The sequence below is a fragment of the Muscardinus avellanarius genome (genome assembly GCF_963383645.1).
Source record: "Muscardinus avellanarius genome assembly, chromosome: 18".
Lineage (NCBI taxonomy): Eukaryota > Metazoa > Chordata > Mammalia > Rodentia > Gliridae > Muscardinus > Muscardinus avellanarius.
In genome coordinates this window covers 52,576,927-52,598,786 of record NC_137804.1, presented here as the reverse complement: position 1 = coordinate 52,598,786, position 21,860 = coordinate 52,576,927, and the positions used below count along the sequence as shown (strand labels likewise).

Below are 21,860 nucleotides of genomic sequence, written 5' to 3'. Positions count from 1 at the left end.
TAAGACTCTCATCACCCTAGTGAAACCCTGTTTAAAAATAAAAATAAAATAGGGCTGGGGGTATAGCTCCGAGGTAGAATGCCCCTGGGTCCAATTCCCAGTAACACCCCACCCCCCCCAATTTTTTAAATAGAAATAAAAAGGGCCGGGGATATAGTTCAGAGGTAGAACCGCTCTGGGGTCAACCCCCACCATCATTAAAAAAAAAAAAAAAAATGCAAAGGGCCGAGGGTAGCTGGGAAGGGCGCCACCAGGGCTCAGCCCCCAGCTGCTCAGGTGCCCTGGCTTGCCCCGGCTTCCGGCGCTAAGCGGACGGCGGTGCCTCGGGCCCACTCCCCCGAGAAGCGTGGGAGCATTGTTTGAGGAACACTGGTCAAATGGCAAGCGGACATAGGAGCCTTTAAATGCAGTTTCAAGTAGAAACCAAGTTTTCCCAGCCACCTTTGCGAGGCAGTGACTACAGCCCGTCCCGATGGTGAAATCTACTGAACTGATTATGGCGCCCCTGCTGCTTCGCCACCATAAACTCCTCATCCTCCTCACGGGCCTTTTTCACTTCTTCTTTGGCCTGTATGGCGTCCATCTCCTTTTCTGGACCCTGGAGAAAGAAACAGAAGGAATGGCCAGTGCCCGGGGTCATGCTCGCCGGCGAATCGGCCCTGCCTGCGAAAGCCTCCCAACCCGTCGGGCCTAGGGTGGGCCGGACAGAAGCCCCTAAGGCAGCCGTCCTGGTTCCCAGGGCTGGGGACGCAGCTCAGCGGAAGAGAGGCCCTGGCTTCCATCGCCTGCACTCAAAAAAGAAATAAAACAAAACCCAATCCCTGGAGCTGCAAAGGTTGCCTTATATGGAAAAGGGGTCTTTGTGATTGTAATTAAATCAAGCATTTCGCACGCTTATAATCCCCGCGCTTGGGAGGCTGAGACAGGAGGATCGCACGGGTTCGAAGCCAGCCTCAGCTGCTTAGTGAGGTTCTCAGCAACTTAGTGAGAGAGCCCGTTTCCAAATAAAAAATAAAATAGGTCTGGGAGTATAGCCTGGAGGTAGAAAGCCCCGGGGTTCCACCCCCAGTACCACAAAAAAGAAATAAATAAAATAAAAAAATAAAAAAATAGGCACTTGTAATCCTAGTACTTGGGAGGCTGACATAGGAGGATCACAGGTTCCAGGACACTCTCAAGTAGTGAGACTCAGAAACCTAGCAAGACCCTATTTCTTCTTCTTCTTTTTTTTTGGGGGGTGGTGGTACTGGGGTTCCTGGAAGCCCTTCAACCTCCGGGCTACACTCCCACACCTATTTTATATTTTTATTTGGAAGCAGGGTCTCCTAAGCCAGTGCACACGGCTGGCTTAGGAGACCCTGTTTCCAAAAAATAAAATAGGTCTGGGAGTGTAGCCCAGAGGTAGAAGGGCTTCCAGGAACCCCAGTACCACCACCAAAAAAATAAAATAAAAATAAATAAATAAGCCAGGTGTGGTAGGGCATGCTGTAACCCTAGTACTTAGGAGGCTGAGACAGGAGGATTGCAGGTTTATGGTCAGCCTCAGCTACTTGTGAGGTCCTCCACAACTTAGTGACACTGTTTCAAAATAAAGAATAAAATAGGAGCCAGGTATGGTGGTAATCCCAGCATTTGGGAGGCTGAGACAGGAGGACTACAGTTCAAGACAGCCTCAGCTACTTAGTGAGGCCCTTTGCAATTCAGTGAGACCCCATTTCAAAATAAAGAATAAAAATAGGGCTGGGGTATAGCTTGGAGGTAGAATGCCCCTGGGGTTCTATCCACGGTACGGAAAAAAAAAAAAAAAAAAAAAAAAAAGGAATAAGGCTGAGGGTGTAGCTTGGAGGTAGAATGTCCCTGAGTTACCAGTGCCAATAAAATAAAATAAAATAGCCGGGCGTGGTGGCGCACGCTTGTCATCCACGCGCTTGGGAGGCGGAGACAGGAGGATCGCGCAGGTTCGAAGCCAGCCGCGCTGGCTTAAGAGACCCTGTTTCAAAAATATAAAATAGGTCTGGGAGTGTAGCCCGGAGGTAGAAGGGCTTCCAGGAACCCCAGTACCACACATACACAAAATAAATAAATAAATAAATTAATTAATTAATTAAATAGGGCTGGGTTGTAGCTCAGGGGTAGAATGCCTCTGGGTTCAATCTTTAGTACCACACTCCCACACACTAATAAATAAATAAATAAATAAATAAATAAATAAATAAATAAATAAAATAAATAGGACTGGGGGTATAGTTTAGAGATAGAATGCCCCTGGGAGCAATCCTCAGCACCAGAGGGGGGGGGGGAAACAACAACTAAAAGGCTGAAGGGTGAAGATCGGAGGTAGAAGCCCCAGGATTCAATCCTCAGCACCAAAGAAACAAAAAAGGCCGAGCCATCCATGGTGCTGGGTCAGTATTTGCTTTTGGGGGGAGTGCTGCCTGGAAGGGGGGGTTTATGGAAGTTTCTGGAAGTTTCTAGAGTCCTGGTGATCTTGTGTATTTTGAGCAGGCTCAGTTGTTCATTAACAAAAATCCATCAACCCCTTTTCTATATGCTTGACCAAATTTACAAAAATAAATGAAGGGTAAGGGAAGTTGTGGTGCGCGTCCTCAGTACCTTGGTTTCTCCCCAGGTGGTCTTGGCAAAACTCTCAGCGTACTCTTCATCATCCGTGATCAGGAAGTTGTCAAAGATAGTTCCAGATCTCACCTGTGAAGGAAAATAAGACCTTTATTTATTTATTTATTTATTTATTTAATTTATTGTGCTTTATTTTATTTATTTATTTATTTTTTTGAAGATTTAAAGAAGTTTATTAGAAAGATAGAAATACAGAAAATAGAAATACAGCTCCATACCAGACTGGCATGGAGGGGTGACTGGAAATGAACACACCCTGTGCTTTATTTTTATAGTTCTGGGGCTTGAACCCAGGAGCATTCTTCATCCCAGCCCCCCACTTTTTTTTTTTGCAGAACTGGGGATCAAACCCAGGGGCCTTCTACCTCTGAGGTACAACTCTAGCCCTATTTTGTGTGTGTGTGTGTGTGTGTGTGTGTGTGTGTGTGTGTGGTACTGGGAATAGAACTCAGGGGCCTTCTACCTCCAGACCTATTTGATATTTAAATTGGAAACAGGGTTTCACTAAGTAGCTGAGGCTGGCTTTGAACCTGTGTGATCCTCCTGTCTCAGCCTCCCACGTACTGGGATTACAAGCGTGCGTCACCACGCCTGGCTCTTATTCTTTATTTTGAAACAGGGTCTAAGTTCTGGAGGACTGCACAAGTTGCTGAGGCTGGCTGTGAACCTGTGATCCTCCTGTCTCAGCCTCCCAAGTACTGGGATTACAAGTGTGTGCCACCATGCCCGGCTTCCGATTTTATATTTTTATGTGGTACTGCGGATGGAACCCAAGGGTCTTCTGCCTCTGGGCTACGCTCCCAGACCTATTCCATATTTTTATTTGGAAACAGGGTCTCACTAAGGTGCCGAGAGCCTCACTAAGTAGCTGAGGCTGGCTTCGAATCTGTGCGGTCCTCCTGTCTCAGCCTCCTAAATACTGGGATTACAAGCGTGCGCCACCACGCTCATCCAAGACCTTTATTATCGATGTAGATGTTACACATGGAACAGCTTCCCACAGAGGGACAGCAGCACTGAGCTCAGTACTGTAACCAGTAATCAGTTCTTAGTAGCAGCTGGTGCTTACGCCCATTTCTAGAATACTAAACTAGCCGGGCGCGGTGGCGCACGCTTGTAATCCCCGCGCTTGGGAGGCAGAGACAAGAGGATCGCGCGGGTTCGAAACCAGCCGCGTGCGCTGGCTTAGGAGACCCTGTTTCCAAATAAAAATGTAAAAACAGGTCTGGGAGTGTAGCCCGGAGGTAAAAAGGCTTTCAGGAGCCCCAGTACCACCACCAAAAAAATAAAAAATAAAATAAAATAAATAAATAAGGCAGGGAGTGTAGCTTGGAGGTCAAATGCCACTGGGTTCCATCCCCAGACCAGCAAAATAAATAAATAAATGAATAAATGAATAAATAGAAAATAAAAATAAAAAGACAAAAATATAGCCGGGGGTGTAGCTTGGAGGTAAAATGCCCCTGGGTTCCATTCCCAGTACCGAAAAAAAAAAAAACAAATTAAAATTAAAAAAATAAGCCAGGCATGGTGGCACACGCTTGTAATCCCAGCATTTGGGAGGCTGAGACCGGAGGATCACGGTTCGTGGACAGCCTTAGCTACTTAGGCCCTCTGCAACTCAGTGAGACCCTGTTTCAAAGTAAGAAATAAAAAATAGGGCTGGGCATGGTGGCGCACGCTTATAATTCTAGCATTCAGGAGGCTGAGACCAGAGGATCACAGTTTGGGGACAGCCTCAGCTACTTAGTGAGGCCCTCTGCAACTCAGTGAGACCCGGTTTCAAAATAAAGAATAAAAAATAGGGCAGGTGCTGTAGCTCGGAGGTCGAATGCCCCTGGGTTCCATCCCCAGTCCTGCAAAAAAAAAAAAAAAAAGAATAAAAAATAGGGCAGGGTGTATAGCTCGGAGGTCAAATGCCCCTGGGCTCCATACCCAGACCTGCAAAATAAATAAATAAATAAATTAATTAATTAATTAAATTAAATTAAAAAAATAAAAATACACTTGTCATCCCAGCATTCAGGAGGCTGAGACCGGGAGGATCACGGTTCGCGGACAGCCTCAGCTACTTAGTGAGGCCCTCTGCAACTTAGTGAGACCCTGTTTCAAAGTAAAGAATAAAAAATAGGGCTGGGGCTGTAGGTCAGAGGTCAAATGCCCCTGGGTTCCATCCCCAGACCTGCAAAAAATAAATAAATAAAAATAAATAAATAAAAATAAAATAGGCCGGGGGTGGAGCTCAGAAATAGAATGCCCCTGGGTTCAATTCTCAGTATCAGACACAAAAGCCAGAGAAAAGAAAAAGAGAAGCAACGCCTCCACGTGGGGGTCAGTGGAATCACAGCCAAGCACAGTGAAAATCAAGTGACCTACCTGCCAGAGGTCCAGTCCGATGGCGCCGATGTTCTCGAATTCCGAGATGTCGTACTGGCTCAGGTAGCCGGGGCCCTGCATCCTCTGGTGCAGCCAGAGGTCCTTATCGATTCCCTCCGGTTTCAGGCCATCCTGCGAGAGAGCACAGCAGGGTGGTCCCAGGCCCGGGTGGCGGCGGCGGGGCCCGGGGCCTGGCGGGAGGTGCACGCACCTGGTATGGCGGCTTCTGCAGCATGGGCGCCGGCCAGTCCCCGTCCAGCTCGCCATGCCAGTCACTCTGCTTGCTGGCGCTGGCGTCCAGAAAATGCTTCTCCCAGTCCTTGAGAGACGGAGGAAAACACAAAACCAGCCAGACCCTTAGATTCTCCGATCCGCGGGAGGAGCCAGGGCCTTCTGTGTGCGAGCTGCGCGCTAGCCCCAGCTGCGCCTTGACCCAGGAAAGGGGATTCCTAGCCACCATGGGGGTCACCACACTCCCTCCTCCAGTGTAGTGGCCACGGGGCCAACGGCTCAGTCTCTGGGGCCATGACATACTGTTTGGCGTGCATACGTGTGTGTGTGTGTGTGTGTGTATGTGTGTACGCGCGCGTGTATGATCAGGGATTGAACTCAGGGGGTTTCTTTCTTTCTTTTTTTTTTTTTTGGTGGTACTGGAGTTCCTGGAAGCCCTTCTACCTCCGGGCTACACTCCCAGACCTATTTTATATTTTTAAATTTGGAAACAGGGTCTCTTAAGCCTGCGAGGCTGGCTCCGAATCAGTGCGATCCTCCTGTCTCCGCCTCCCAAGTGCGGGGATTACAAGTGTGCACCACCACGCCTGGCAAACTCAGAGGTTTTCTACCTCTGGGTTACATCCCCAGCCCTTTTATTTTTACTTCTGTATTTATTGCAGTAGTGGGGATGGAACCCAGGGGCATTCGACCTCCAAGCTACACCCCCAGCCCTATTTTTTATTTTTGTTTTGAAAGACTCTCACTAGGCTGATGAGTCTCCCCGTTTGCTGAGACTGTCCTTGGACCTGTGACCCTCCTGTCCGGGGCTCCCAGGTACTGGGATCACAGGTGTGTGCCACCACGCCCGGCCAGGAGCAGAACTCTCGATGGGGGAGGACAGACCACATGTCTGTAGCTGCCCAGGCCACAGCTGGTCTACCTTGCGCCTCCCAGCCAGATGTGGACTGTTCCGGAGACAGGGCTGGGATAGCTACAAAATATTCCAAGATTCACCAGGGGATGTGGGGATAAAAGCAGAAAAATAAAGTAGTTATATTACCGTGCTTGTGTATGCACGTGTGGTGGAAATTGAACCCAGGGGCATTCTACCTCTGAGTTATAATCCCAGCTCTTTCATTTTTTGTTTTGTTTTTTGGGGGCACTAGAGATTGAACCCACGGGCATTCTAACTCCAATCTACAACCCCAGCCCTATTTTTAATTTTTTTACATTTATTTATTTACTTAATTTGTGGTAATGGGGGTGGAACCCAGGGGCTTTTCTACCTCCAGGCTACACTTCCAGACCTATTTTATATTTTATTTGGAAACAGGGTCTCACTAAGTTGCTGAGAGCCTCACTAAGTAGCTGAGGCTGGCTTCGAACCTGCGCGATCCTCCTGTCCCAGCCTCCCAAGTGTGGGGATTACAAGCGTGCGCCACCACGCCTGGCTTTTATTTTTGTTTTGAAACAGTCTAGGCTGGGCGTGGTGGCACAGGCTTGTGATCCCAGCATTTGGGAGGCTGAGACTGGAGGATCGTGGTTCGCAGATAGCCTCAGCTACTTAGTGAGGTCCTCTGCAACTTAATGAGACCCTGTTGCAAAATAAGGAATAAAAAATAGGACAAGGTATATAGCTCAGAGGTCGAATGCCCCTGGCTTCCATCCTCAGACCCGCAAAAAAAGAAACAGAGTCTAAGTTGCAGAGGGCCTCACTATGTAGCTCAGGCTGGCCATGAACCTAGGATTCTCCCGTCTCAGCCTCCCAAATGCTGGGATTACAAACATGTGCTACCACACCTGACATAGTTTGTTATTTTGAAACAGGGTCTCACTAAGTTGCATAAGGCCTCAAAGTTGCATAAGGCCTCAATTGCTGAGGCTGTCTTCAAACCTGCAATCCTCCTGTCTCAGCCTCCCAAATACTGGGATTATAAACCTGTGCCACCACACCAGGCTAAAACTGTGTTTCAAGCCGGGCGTGGTGGCGCACGCTTGTAATCCCAGCATTTGGGAGGCTGAGACCTGGAGGATCACGGTTCGCGGACAGCCTCAGCTACTTAGTGAGGCCCTCTGCAACTCAGTGAGACCCGGTTTCAGAATAAAAAGTAGGGCAGGGGGTGTAGCTCGGAGGCCAAATGCCCCTGGGTTCCATCCCCAAACCCGCAAAAAAAAAAAAAAAAAACTGTGTTTCAGAATTAAATAACAAAAATGCCCAGGAGTGGTTGTGCATGCTTGTAATCCCAGTATTTGGGAGGCTGAGACAGGAGGAAGGCAGGTTGCAGATTTGCAGCCAGCCTCAGCAACATAAGGCCCCCACAATTTAGTGAGACCCTGTTTCAAAATAAACAATATAATAGGATGGCGGTTATAGTTCGGAGGTAGAACATCCTTGAGTTCAATCCCCAGTAACACACACACACACACACACACAAAAAAAAAAAAAAAAAAAAAAAGCTGGGCGTGGTGGCGCATGTTTGTAATCCCCAAGCTTGGGAATCGTGCAGGTTCGAAGCCAGCCTTGCTGGTTTAAGAGACCCTGTTTCCAAATAAAAATATAAAAAATAGGTCTGGGAGTGTAGACTGGAGGTAGAAGGGCTTCCAGTACCACCAAAACAAAACAAAACAAAAAAAGTGTTAGGGGTATAGCTCAGGGGTAGACTGTCCCTGGATTCAATACCCAGTACCACTAAAGGGGGGGGGGGGAACACGTTAAAAATACAAATCTAAGCCGGGCGTGGTGGCGCACACTTGTAATCCCAGAATTCGGGAGACTGAGACCAGAGGATCAAAGTTTGTGGACAGCCTCAGCTACTTAATGAGGTCCTCCGCAATTTAGTGAGACCCTGTTTCAAAATAAAGAATAAAAAATACGGCAGGGGGTGTAGCTTGGAGATCAAATGCCCCTGGGTTCCATCCCCAGACCTGCAAAAAAAAAAAAAAAAGGTCTGGGAGTGTAGCTTGGAGGTAGAATGCCCCTGGGTCCCATCCCCCAGTACTTTAAATAAATAAATAAATAAATAAATACAAATAAATGAAATGAAGAGGCCGAGGGTGTAGCTCAGAGGTAAAATGCGCCTGGTTCAATACTCAGTACCCACCAATATATACATATATATCACACACGATCTACTTGCTGTCTCAAATGCCCTAAGACTCTCCTGCAGCACTATCCCAGGGCTAGTCCCAGCGATCGCCATGACTGCCAATCGCACAGTGACTGGGCACGTCCAGACTGTCTTACTATGGCTTGTTCGCACGCAGAATCACCCGGGAACGGCGGTACCTGGATTTTGCCATTTGGCACCTGGTCCAGATCCTCAAAGGACTTCTCCATCGTGTTCAGCGAGGTCAGGTTCCAGTCGTACTTGATGCTGCCAGACTCAATCGATACACCGTCAATTTTCACGTCGTAGGAAAGATCTGGCCTTAAAACCAGACTGTAGAGGTGTGTGAAGGCATCCACCTGGATGTTTTAGGAGGGAGAGGACGTCAGACTGAAACCCTTGATGTTTCAACGTAAGTCTAAGTATGCATTGTAAGGCGGGTGTGGTGGTACAAGCTTGTAATCCTATACTTGGGAGGCTGAGACAGGAGGATGCAGGTTCACGGCCAGCCTCGGCTACTTAGTGAGGCTCTTGGCAACTTAGTGAGACCCTGTTGTTTTTTTTTTTTTTTTTTTTTTGATGGTACTGGGGTTCCTGGAAGCCCTTCTACCTCGGGGCTACACTCCCAGACCTATTTTTACATTTTATATTTGGAAACAGGGTCTCCTAAGCCAGCGCGCGCGGCTGGCTTTGAACCTGTGCAATCCTCCTGTCTCTGCCTCCCAAGAGCGGGGATTACAAGCGTGCGCCACCACGCCCGGCAACCCTGTTTTTAAATAAGAAATAACATTGATCTGGGGGTATACCTCAGGTAGAATTCCTCTGGGTTCAACTCTCTGTCTGTCTGTCTGTCTGTCTGTCTGTCTCTCTCTCTCTCTCTCTCTCTCTCTCTCTCTCTCTCACACACACACACACACACACACACAACACACAGAGTTTAAAACAGGCCCAAGCTAGGAGGCGTGGTGGTACATGTTTGTAATCTCAGCATTTGGGAGGCTGAGATAGGAGGATCATAGCCGGTCCCAGTTACTGATTGAGGCCGTCTACAAGCTAGTGAGACCCTATTTCAAAATAAAGAATGAAAAATAAGGCTGGGGTAGCCGGGCTTCATGGTGGCGCACGCTTGTAATCCTATACCTGGGAGGTTGAGACAGGAGGATGCAGGTTTACGGCCAGCTTCAGCTACTCAGTGAAGCCCTTTGCAACTCAGTGAGACCCTGTTTCAAAATAAAAAAAACAGAATACAAAATAGAGTTCGGGGTGTAGCTTGGAGGTAGAATGCCCCTGGGTTCCATTTTTTGTACTGTAAAAAAATAAAAAATAAAAAAATAAGCTGGGTATGGTGGCGCACGCTTGTAATCCCAGAGTTTGGGAGGCTGAGACAGGAGGATCGCATAGGTTCGAAGCCAGCCTCAGCTACTTAGTGAGGCTCTCAGCAACTTAGTGAGACCCTGTTTCCAAATAAAATAGAAAATAGGTCTGCGAGTATAGCCCAGAGGTAGCAAAGCCCCTGGGCTCCACTCCCAGTAACACACACACACACACACACACACACACACACACACAAATAGGGGAGGGGGTATATCTTGGAGGTAGAATGCCCCTGGGTTTCATCCCCTAAATACCACAAAAAAGGGAGGGAGGATCCTGAAGCCAGGCATGGGCATTCCTGTAATCCCTCTATTTGGGAGGCTGAGAAAGGAGGGTTGCAGGTTCAAGGGCACCCTCAGCAATTTACTGAGGCCAAGTTTCCAGACAAGAAATGCCCCTGGTTCAATCCCTAGCATCACAAAAAGCAAACAAATAAAAGCCGGGCGTGGTGGCGCACGCTTGTAATCCCCGCGCTTGGGAGGCTGAGATAGGAGGATCACACAGGTTCAAAGCCAGCCTCAGCTACTTAGTGAGGCTCTCAGCAACTTAGTGAGACCCTGTTTCCAAATAAAATAGAAAATAGGTCTGGGAGTATAGCCCGGAGGTAGAAAGCCTCTGGGTTCCACCCCCAGTTCACCCCCCCAAAAAAAAACCCAAAAAGCAAACAAATAAATAGGGGGGGAAAAAAAAGAATAGAAGGGAAGCCTAGGATTAGGGTGTGCTCAGCGGTAAGCACCTGCCTCGCACACACAAGGCCCTGGGTTCCTTCCTCAGTACTTTTGTGCGTGCGTGTTGCTGGGGATTGAACCCATGAATGTTCTACCTTTGAGCTAAACCCAAAACCCTATTTTAGTTTTTATTTTGAAACAGCATCTGACTGAGTTGCTAAGGCCCTCACTAAGTTGCCGAGGCTGGTCTCCGATGTGCAATCCTCCTGTCCCAGCTTCTCAAATTACTAGGATTACAAGCGTGCTCCATTAGGCCCAGATTTTTTTTTTTTTTTTTTTCAGGTCTGGGGATGAAACCCAGGGGCATTCGACCTCCGAGCTACACCCCCTGCGTTGTTTTTAATTCTTTATTTTGAAACCGGGTCTCACTGAGTTGCAAAGGGCCTAAGTAGCTGAGGCTGGCCACAAACCTGCGATCCTTCCTGTGTCAGCCTGTGACCCCAGTACTTGGGAGGCCGAAACAGGAGGATTGTGGTTTTGAGACCAGCCTCAGGAGTTTAGTGAGGCTCTTAGCAACTCAGCAAGATCCTTTTTCCAAATAAAAAATAAAATAGGGCTGGGGTGTGTCCCTGGTACCCGCCCCAAAGAAATAAAAGAGGAAAGAGTTCAACGAATCATTCAAATATGAGGGCATTTACCTTACATCTGATTGATTTCTTGTTTGCATGATACTGATTCTTGAAATATAAAATAACATGAACTTTCTTGACATCAAATCCACAAATATCAGGTCCTATTAAAAAAATTAGGTGTTCTTAATTTTATTTCATGAGCCACCATTTAATATACCCCTACCCGCCCCAACCATTCTCTTTTTAAATATATGGAGTACAGGAAATCTGTATGCCCAGGAGTAGGCATATGATCATGTGAAGATATTTATTTATTTATTTATTTATTTATTTATTTATTTATTTTGGTGGTGCTGGGGTTCCTGGAAACCCTTCTACCTTCGGGCTACACTCCCAGGCCTATTTTATACTTTTTTTTGTATTTGGAAACAGGGTCTCTTAAGCCAGCACGGGTGGCTTTGAACCTGCGCGATCCTGCTGTCTCCGCCTCCCAAGAGCGGGGATGACAAGTGTGCGCCACCACGCCCGGCGAAGATATTTAAATAAATGCATAATGACCACCTTCAGCAGGTTGCTTCTCTGGCCATCAAAGCCTCCTTGGACTCAAATATAAACAGCACGAAAGCAGCGGAATATCTAACTGTTCAGTAAGGGTTCCCCTGGTGCTGCCTGAGCCTCAGGTCTTCGGTCCAGGGTGGAACCCAGGACCTTGTACGTGCTGGACAAGTGCTAAGCAATCAGCAGCACCCCGGCCTCCTGCGTCTCAAGTTCTGATTAATGCGTGGCTGGGTGCAGGCTTCGGATCTGGAGGCTGGCTCTAGTACAATCCCAGGCCTCAGTCACCATGTTGACATGTCTGGCAATGACTCAGCCTCAACAGGCCTTGGTTTCCTGTTCTATAAAACAAAGATGCTAATGTGTGTGTGTGTGTGTGTGTGTGTGTGTGTGTGTGTGTGTGTGTGTGTGTGTGTTTTACTGGTGATTAAACCCAGCCTTTCCTATTTTGTGTGTGTGTGTGTGTGGTATGGGGGATGAAACCCAGGGGCCTTTTACCTCTGAGCTACACCTCCAGACCTATTTTTATATTTTATTTGGAAACAGGGTCTCACTAAGTTGCTCACCTCGCTGGCTTAAGGGACCCTGTTTCCAAATAAAAATAGAAAAAAATAGGTCTGGGAGTGTAGCCAGGAGGTAGAAGGGCTTCCAAGAACCCCAGTACCACCCCCCCCAAAAAAAAAATAAAAAAATAGGGCTGGGGGTGTTGCTCAGAGGTAGAATACCCCTGGGTTCCATCCCCAGCACCACAAAATAAATAAACAAAGCAAATAAGTCAATAAATAAATATAAATAAAATAAAAACCATAGGGCCGGGACTGTACCTTAAAGGTAGAAAGGCTGTGTGTTTAAGTCCCAGTACCACAAAATGAAAAGAAAAAAAAAAAAAAAAAAAAAAAACCAAGATGGGAATGGTTTGGGCACCGTCTCAACTCACCAAACATGATATAGTACTGTGATTTTCCATTCAGGTTCTTCTGATCGAGGTCCGCGGGGAAAACCTTGACGTAGCCCCCGCCGCAGTCCATCTTCTGCTCGTGTTTCACGGTGTACTGGATGACCAGAGTCTTCCCTTTGTTGCTGAACGGTTTGAAGCGCGCGGAGATGGCGTAGAACCGGCTGTTCTGAGTGGTCTGCAGCCCTTCCGACAGAAAGTACCGCGGGGGTTAGGCGCGGGGCTGCACGCGGCACCGTGCCGTCTCAGACAGACGTTTCAAAATTAAAAACAAAATAGGACTGGGGTCGTAGCTCAGAGGTAGAATGCTCCTGGGTTCCATCCTCAAAATTAAAAAGCAAAATATTGCCAGGCGTGGTGGCTCACGCTTGTAATCCCCACGCTTGGGAGGCTGAGACAGGAGGATCGTGCAGGTTCGAAGCCAGCCTCAGCTACTTAGAGAGGCTCTCAGCAACTTAGTGAGACCCTGTTTCCAAGTAAAGTATAAAATAGGTCTGGGTAGAAATTCCCTGGGTTCCACCCCAAGTACTGCACACACAAAAGTAAATAAATAAAAATAAACACACATGCACACACACACACACACACACACACTACTGCTATGGTTTTGTTCTGTTTGGTGCTAAGGATGGAACCCAGGGCCCATGTAGGCTAGATAAGTGCTCTGGTCTCTACTCCCCCAGCACTCTCTATGCTTATTATTATGATAATTATTGCCAGGCATGGTGGTGCACACTTATAATTCCAGTACCTGGGAGACTGAGACAAGAGGATTGCAGGTTGGCAACCAGCCTCAGCTATTTAGCGAGGCCCTCTGCAATTTAGTGAGACTCTGTTTCAGTATAAAGAATAAAAGCTGGGCATGGTGGCACACTCTTGTAATCCCAGCATTCGGAAGGCTGAGACCTGAGCATCATGGTTCCCAGGCAGCCTCAGCTACTTAGTGAGGCCCTCCTCAACTTAGTGAGACCTTGTTTCAAAGTAAAGAATAAAAAATAGGGCAGGAGGTGAAGCTCGGAGGTAGAATGCCCCAGGGTTCCATCCCCAGACCTGCAAACAACAACAACAACAACAACAACAACAACAACAACAACAACAACATCAGAAAACATAAATAAAGAATAAAGCTGGGCATGGGGGTGCACACTGTAATTCCAATACTTGGGAGGCTGAGACAGGAGGATCGCAGGTTTGTGGCCAGCCTCAGCTACTTAGTGAGGCCATCTGTAATTTAGTGAGATCATGTTTCAAAATAAAGAATAAAAATATAGATAGGGCTGGGGGTGTAGCTCAGAGGTAGAAGGCCCCTGGTTCAACACTCAGTACCACAAAAAAGACAAATAAATAAAAAATAAAAAAGCCGGGCGTGGTGGCGCATGCTTGTAATCCCCGCACTTGGGAGGTGGAGAAAGGAGGATCACGCAGGTTCGAAGCCAGCTATGCTGGCTTAAGAGACCCTGTTTCCACATAAAAATGTATAAAATAGGTCTGGGAGTGTAGCCCGTGGGAGTGTAGCCCACAGGTAGAAGGGCTTCTAGGAACCCCAGTACCACCAAAAAAAAAAAATAATAATAATAATAAATAAAAATATAAAATAAACCAGGTATGGTGGCACACGTTTGTAATCCCAGCATTCGGGAACGCTGAGAAAGGAGGATTGCAGTTCACGGACAGCCTCAGCTACTTAGTGAGGCCCTCTGCAACTCAGTGAGACCCTGTTTCAAAATAAAGAATAAAAAATTGGAGCCCGGCGTGGTGGCACACGCTTGTAATCCCAGCATTCAGGAGGCTGAGACCGGAGGATTGTGGTTCGTGGACAGCCTCAGCTACTTAGTGAGGCCCTTTGCAACTCAGTGAGACCCTGTTTCAAAATAAAGAATAAAAAATAGGGTTGTGGGTGTGGCTCAAAGTGGAATGCTCCTGGGTTCAATCCCTAGGACCGCAGAGAAAAAAAAAAAAAAAAAAAAAAAAAAGAAGAAGCCAGGTGTGGTGGTGCAGGCTTGTAATCCCAGCATTTGGGAGAGACAGGAGATTGTGGTGGTTCACAGACAGGCTCAGTTACTTAGTGACGGCCTTTGCAACTCAGTGAGACCCTGTTTCAAAGTAAAGAATAAAAAAAAAAAAAATAGGACTAGGGGTATAGCTCAGAGGTAGAATGTTCCTGGGTCCATCCTCAGTACCACACACACACACACAAAAAAGGTCTGGGAGTGTAGACCGGAGGTAGAAATCCTATGTTCCATTTCAAGTAACACACACACACACACACACACACACACACACACAACTTGTTACTATTATTTTTTTTGTGGTACTGGGGCAGGGGCATTCTAACTCCAAACTACACTCCTAGCCATATATGTATACATATACATACACATATACATATACATACACATATATATATATATATATACACTTTTTTTTTTTGGTGGTACTGGGGTTCCTGGAAACCTTCCTACATCCGGGCTACATTCCCAGACTCACTTGATATTTTTATTTGGAAACAGGGTCTCTTCGACCCTGTTTATTTGGAAACAGTCTCTTCGCGGCTGGCTTCGAACCTGCGCGATCCTGCTGTCTCCGCCTCCCAAGTGCGGGGATTACAAGTGTGTGCCACCATGCCCGGCCCTGGCCCTATTTCTTCCTTCCTTCCTTCCTTCCTTCCTTCCTTCCTTCCTTCCTTCCTTCCTTCCTCTTTCTTTCTTTCTTTCTTTCTTTCTTTCTTTCTTTCTTTCTTTCTTTCTTTCCCTTTTCTTTCTTTTCTTTCTTTGGTGTTACTGGGGTTCCTGGAAGCCATTCTACCTCTGGGCTATACTCCCAGATACCTATTTTTTATATTTTTATTTGGAAACAGGGTCTCTTAAGCCAGCGCGGCTGGCTTCAAACCTGTGCGATCCTCCTGTCTCCGCCTCCCAAGCGCGGGGATGACAAGTGTGAGCCACCACGCTCGGCTTATTCTTTATTTTAAAACTGGGTCTGACTGAGTTGCAAAGGGGCTCACTAAGTAGCTGAGGCTGTCCTTGAACCACAATCCTCCGGTCTCAGCCTCCCAAATACTGGGATTACCAGCATGCACCACCACGCCTGGCCATTATTATATATTTTGTGTGCTGGGAATTGAACCCAGGGGCACTCTACCTCTGAGCTCTGCCCTATCCCTATTTTACTTTTTATTTGGAAACAGGGTCTCACTAAGTTGCTGAGAGCCTTGCTAAATTGCTGAGGCTGGCTTCATGCCTGTGGTCCTCGTGTCTCAACCTCCCACATACTGGGATTACAGGTGTGCCACCGCGCCCGGCTCGAATCCTCTTCTTGTACTAGGAGTCTATGAGACAAACCCGAGGACAGCTATTCCTATTGTAAGCCACCGTTTTCAGTGACCAATGAAACTGGCATTTTATACCCACGTGTCCAAACCTCAACTCAGGGTGATTTCCCCTTACCATGCCCCTCTCTCCGTTCTTCAGGGTCTTCAGAGGGCCCACCCCGGCCCCCACCAACTGGGCACTTTTTTTTTTTTTTTAGTACTGGGGATTGAACCGGGAGCTTTCTACCTCTGAGCTACACGCTCAGCCCTGTTTTCTTTCTTTCCTTCCTTCTTTCCTTTCTCTCTTTTTTTTTTAGGCATTATGTATTGAACCCAGAGTATTCTACCTCAGAGCTAAGCCCCCAGCCTGATTTTTTTAAATCTAGAAACAGTTTTTCACTAATTTGCTGAGAACTTTGTTTAGGTTGCTAAAACTGGCTTTTAAAAAAAATTTAATTAGCCAGGCGTGATGGTGCACGCTTGTAATATCCGTGCTTGGGAGGCTGAGACAGGAGGATCGTGCAGGTTTGAAGGCAGCCTCAGATGGCTTAAGCTGAGTAAAACAGGGTCTCTTAAGAGACCCTGTTTCCAAATAAAATATAAAATAGGTCTGGGAGTGTAGCCCGGAGAAGGCCCATGGGTTCCATCCCCAGTACCACCAAAAAAATTTTTTTTTTAATTAATTGATTTTTTTGGTGGTAGTGGGGTTCCTGGAAACACATACATACATATACATATATATACACACACACACACACACATATGTATATGTGTGTGTGTGTGTGTTATGTGTGTGTGTGTGTGTGTGTTTATTTATTTATTTGGAAACAGGTTCTCTTAAGCCAGAGAGGCTGGCTTTGAACCTGAGCGATCCGCCTCCCAAATGTGGCGATTACAAGAGTGTGCCACCACGCCTGGCTTTTTAAAATTTTTTGGTGGTACTGGGACAGGGGTTTTTCTACCTCCAGGCTACGCTCCCAGACCTATTTTATATTTTATTTGGAAACAGGTTCTAAGTTGCTGAGAGCCTTACTCAGTAGTTGAGGCTGGCTTCGAATCTGTGCGATCCTCCTGTCTCAGCCTCCCAAGCATGGGGATTACAAGTGTGCGCCACCACGCTGGGCTCCAAAGCTGGCTTTGAACCTGTGATCCTCTAGTCTCAGCTTCCCAAGTAGTGGGATTACATCCCGGCTTCCAGCAGGGCGCGAGCAGGCCACGTGGCTGTCCTCCTGTGTCTCACACCCTCCACCAACACCCCACTCTCCCTCGCCACCTCTCATCTGTCTGACTCAAGCCCACATCTTTTTATTAATGGACCCAGGAGAGCGCAGGGAAGCATCCCGGGACCTTCCTGTTCCTGTCTGCTTAGTAGACTCTGTGCTGAAAAAATGGATACACAGACTGGAAGGAATCCAAATTGGAAGAAAAACACTGCGTGCGTTGGGGAGTGGCAAGCATATCTTGTGTGTGTGTGTGGTTCTGGGGGTTGAACCTGGGGGCATTCTACCTCTGAGCTACACCCCCAGCTCTATTTTTTTTTTTTTTTCAGTAATAAGGGTGGAACCCAGGGGCATTTGACCTTCGAGCTATACCCCCAGCCTGATTTTGTATTCTTTATTTTGAAACAGGGTCTCACTGAATTACAAAGGGCCTCATTTAAGTAGCTGAGGCTGTTCAAGAAATTTGACCCTCCTGTCTCAGCCTCCTACAGGTTGGAATTACAAGCATGGGCCATCACGCCTGGCAATTTTTCTTCTTCTGTGATTTTTTATTATCATGTGTGGTAGTGGAAATTGAAGCCAGGGGCATTCTATCTCTGAGCTAAACTCTCAGCCCTATTTCATTTTCATTTTTAAATTTTTATTTTTATTTTTTTTTTGCGGCTCTGGGGATGGAACCCAGGGGCATTTGACCTTTGAGCTACATCCCCTACCCTATGTTTTATTCTTTATTTTGAAACAGGGTCTCAGTAAGTTGCAGAGGGCCTCGCTAAGTAGCTGAGGCTGTCCACTAACCGCGATCCTCCAGTCTCAGCCTCCCGAGTGCTGGGATGACAAGCGTGCGCCACCACGCCTGGCTTTCATTTTTATTTTTGAAATAGGGTCTCACTAAGGTTTTAATGGTTGCCCTAAGAGGCTGAAGCTGGCTTTGCACCTGTGATCTTCGCTTCAAGTACTGTGGATTACAGGAGTGCACTACTTCACCCAACTCCTTTTTCTTCTACTTTTTCTCTCCTCCTCCTCCTCCCCCTCCTCTTCCTCCTTTTTTTTTTTTGTACTGGGATTGAACCCAGAGGCGTTCTCCTTTGAGCTACACCCCTAGCCCAATTTTATTTCTTATTTGGAAACAGGGTCTCCCTAGGTCGATGAATCTCACTACCTGCTGAGGCTGTCCTCAAACCTGTCATCTTCCTGTCTCCCAAGTACAAGAAATATACGCATGTGCCACCCCGCCTGGTTTCTGCTGCTGCTCCTCCTCCTCCTTTTTTGTACTACGTTTTTTTTTTTAATTTATTTTTTTGGTGGTACTGGGGTTTCTGGATGCCCTTCTACCTCCGGGCTACACTCCCAGACCTACTTTTACATTTTTATATTTGGAAACAGGGTCTCCTAAGCCAGCGTGTGCGGCTGGCTTCGAACCTGCGCCATCCTCCTGTCTCCCCAGCGCGGGGATGACGAGCGTGCGCCACCACGCCCGGCTTTTGTACTACGGTTTAAACTCAGGGGCATTCTACCCCTGAGCTGCACCTCAGCTCTACTTTTTAATTTTAAGCCGGTCTTGCTATATTGCTAAGGATTTCCTAATTTGCTGAGGCTGGCCTTGAATCTGCTGTCATTCTCCGGTCTCAGCCTGGCAAGTATTGGAATTACAGGCCTACACCATTGTACCGGGCTAATGTTTTCCCTTATTGTGAAGATAAAAATGGAAGTATCAAGCCGGGTGTGGTGGCGCACGCTTGTAATCCCAGCATTTGGGAGGCTGAGACCGGGAGGATCGCGGTTCGCGGACAGCCTCAGCTACTTAGTGAGGCCCTCTGCAACTCAGTGAGACCCGGTTTCAAAGTAAAGAATAAAAAATAGGGCAGGGGGTGTAGCCCGAAGGTCAAATGCCCCTGGGTTCCATCCCCAGACCCGCAAAAAAAAAAAAAAAAAAAAAAAAAAAAAGGAAGTATCCAGCTGGGCGTGGTGGTGCACGCTTATAATCCCCGCGCTTGGGAGGCTGACACAGGAAGACCGCACAGGTTCGAAGCCAGCCTCAGCTACTGAGTGAGGCTCTCAGCAACTTAGTGAGACCCTGTTTCCAAATAAAGTATAAAATAGGTCTGGAAGTATAGCCCAGAGGTAGAAAGCCCCTGGGTTCCACCACCAGTATCACTAAATAAATAAATAAATAAAAATAAAAACGAAACTATCATAGCCAGGCGTGGTAGCACACACTTGTAATCCCGGTACTTGGGAGGCTGAGACAGGAGAATCGCAGGTTTGCGGCCAGCCTCAGCTACTTAGGCATGGTGGCGTATGCCTAGATTTTCAGCTACTTAGTGAGGCCCTCTGCAACTCAGTGAGACTCTGTTTCAAAATAAAGAATAAAAACTAGGGCTGAAGGTATAGCTCAGAGGTAGAATGCTGCTGGGTTCCCTAGTACTGGTTTCCTAGTACTGCCAAAAAAAAAAAAAAAAAAAAAAAAGGTATCTTCTCATTCTTTCTGCTAGATAAGGCATGACTCTTTTCCAAACTCCTCTGGCAAATGCTATGAGCCTGGGTGATCTGGTGTAAGTATGGGAAAAGAAATACAAACAAAAAAAGAGGGCAAGGAAAATCCTAATTGTGCTTCAGTGGACTCACTGCAGAAATGGGCCCAGGAGTCAGGGATGGTGGCGCATGCCTTGATTCTCAGTACTAGGGAGGCTGAGACAGGAGGATGAGCCTCACCAATGTAACAGGAGTCAGCAACTGAGTAAGAAACATCGAAACAAAATATAAAAAGGACGGGGGTGTGGCTCAGAGCTAGAAAGCCCCTAGGTTCCATCCTCAGTGCCACGAAGGAAAGAAAAGGAAGCTGGGCCTGGTGATGTACGCTTGTAATCTCAGTACTTGAGAGGCTGAGACAGGAGGATCACAGTTATTGCCCAGCCTCAGCCTCTTAGTGAGGCCCTTGGCCACTCAGTGAGACACTGTTTCAAAAAGAAAAAATAAAAAAGAAATTGGGCTGGGGGTGTAGCTCGGAGGAATGCCCCTAGGTTCAATCCCTAGTACTGCAAGAGAAAAGAAAAAAAGAAAAACAAAAGAAACAAAAAAAGTTTGTTTCTTTTAACACAAAAGAAACAAAAAGTTTCTTTTTGTTTCTTTTTTTTTCAAAAAGAAAAGTTTGTTTCTTTAACACAAAAGAGTGTTAGCTGTGTGTCACATATCTTGAAAGGTTGCTTTGGAGTCAGGCATGGTGATACACGCTTTTAATCCCAGTACTTGGGAAGTTGAGACAGGAGGACTGCAAGTTTGAGGGCAGTCTCAGCAGTTTAGGGAGGCATTGTTTCAAAATAAAAAATGAGATAGGGTTGGGGGTGTAGCTCAGAGGTAGAATGCCTCTGGATTCATTCTGAAAAAAGAGAAAGAAAGAAAAAGAGAGTCGGGCATGGTGGCGCACATTTGTAATCCCAGCATGTGGGAGGCTGAGACAGGAGGATCCCAGGTTCGCGGCCAGCCTCAGCTACTTAGTGAGGTCCTTTGCAACTCAGTGAGACCCTGTTTCAAAAAATAATAATAATAATAATAATAATTGCATGCTTGTAATCCCTACACTTGGGAGGCTGAGACAGGAGAATAGCACAGGTTCGAAGCCAGCCTCAGCTACTTAGTGAGGCTCTCAGCAAGTTAGTGAGACCCTGTCTCCAAATAAAATATTAAAAAATAGGTCTGGGAGTATAGCCTGGAGGTAGAAAGCCTCTGGGTTCCACCCCCAGTACCATAAAAAAAAAAAAGAAAGAATAAAAATTAGGGCTGGGGGTGTAGCTTGGAGGTAGAATGCCCCTGGGTTCCATCCCCAGTACGGCAAAAAAAAAAAAAAAAAAAAAAAAAGAGAGAGACAGAGACAGGAAGGTCGCTCTGGGTCAACACCTGCTTGCTTTTCTCCTGGGTCAACACCTGCTTGCCATTCTCCTGATTCTACACTAACCTTTGTCTTTCTCTTTGTCACCATAAAACTTGCCGGACGACAGTCTAAAATACCCAAACTGGGAGTCATTGGTGGACTGCACCCATCGGTTCCTCCAGCGCTCTGCGGGGGGGGAAAGGACACCGGTTAGAAAGGAACATGGAGCCGGGCGTGGTGGCGCACGCTTGTCATCCCAGCATTCGGGAGGCTGAGACCTGGAGGATCACGGTTCGCGGACAGCCTCAGCTACTGAGTGAGGCCCTCTGCAACTCAGTGAGACCCGGTTTCAAAATAAAGAATAAAAAATAGGGCAGGGGGTGTAGCTCAGGGGTCAAATGCCCCTGGGTTCCATCCCCAGACCCGCAAAAAAAAAAAAAAAAAAAAAAGAAAGGAACATGGTTTATCTGGGTCTCGAGCAGGTAAGCGGGACCCTCGGTGGGCGACAGGCCCGCGACGCTCCCGGTCACCTCCGTCCAGAAACTCCTCCTGGAAGTACACAGTGGCCAGCGCCACCCGCAGCACGCAGGCTGCCCAGAGCGCGACGACGGCGCGAGCCATGGGGGCGCGCGATGCTCCGCCTCCGCTCCCGGCGGTCTCTGCGGCCAGGCCGTCCGGGCCGCTAAAACTACAACTCCCGTCACGCCTCTCGATTATGACCTGGAGCGCCATTGGCCCTCGCCGCGCGGGGCACGCCGGGAGCGCCCTGAGACTACCACTCCCAGGACGCCCCGCAATTATGACCTGCGTGCTAATTGGTTGATGCCGCGCGGGGGCTGCCGGAAGATGTAGTCTTTTCCGCCCCGGTGTGGTTGCCGGGGCAACGGCAGCCGGGGGCCCGAGCGCCTGGCGGGAACGCGGCGCTAAGCCTCGAAGGATGGACGA

General features: G+C 47.5%; 1 protein-coding gene across 1 annotated transcript; it reads right to left on the bottom strand.

The window, feature by feature from the left end:
- Positions 1-457: 457 nt before the first annotated feature.
- CALR3 (calreticulin 3) lies at positions 458-21,536 on the bottom strand (the record flags this gene model as incomplete). Its single annotated transcript, XM_080715847.1, has 9 exons — positions 458-598; positions 2,614-2,706; positions 5,014-5,145; positions 5,225-5,332; positions 8,513-8,692; positions 11,074-11,168; positions 12,500-12,703; positions 21,000-21,101; positions 21,446-21,536. 9 exons carry the CDS (start codon positions 21,534-21,536, stop codon positions 458-460), a joined length of 1,146 nt encoding a protein of 381 aa, XP_080571973.1.
- Positions 21,537-21,860: the final 324 nt, after the last annotated feature.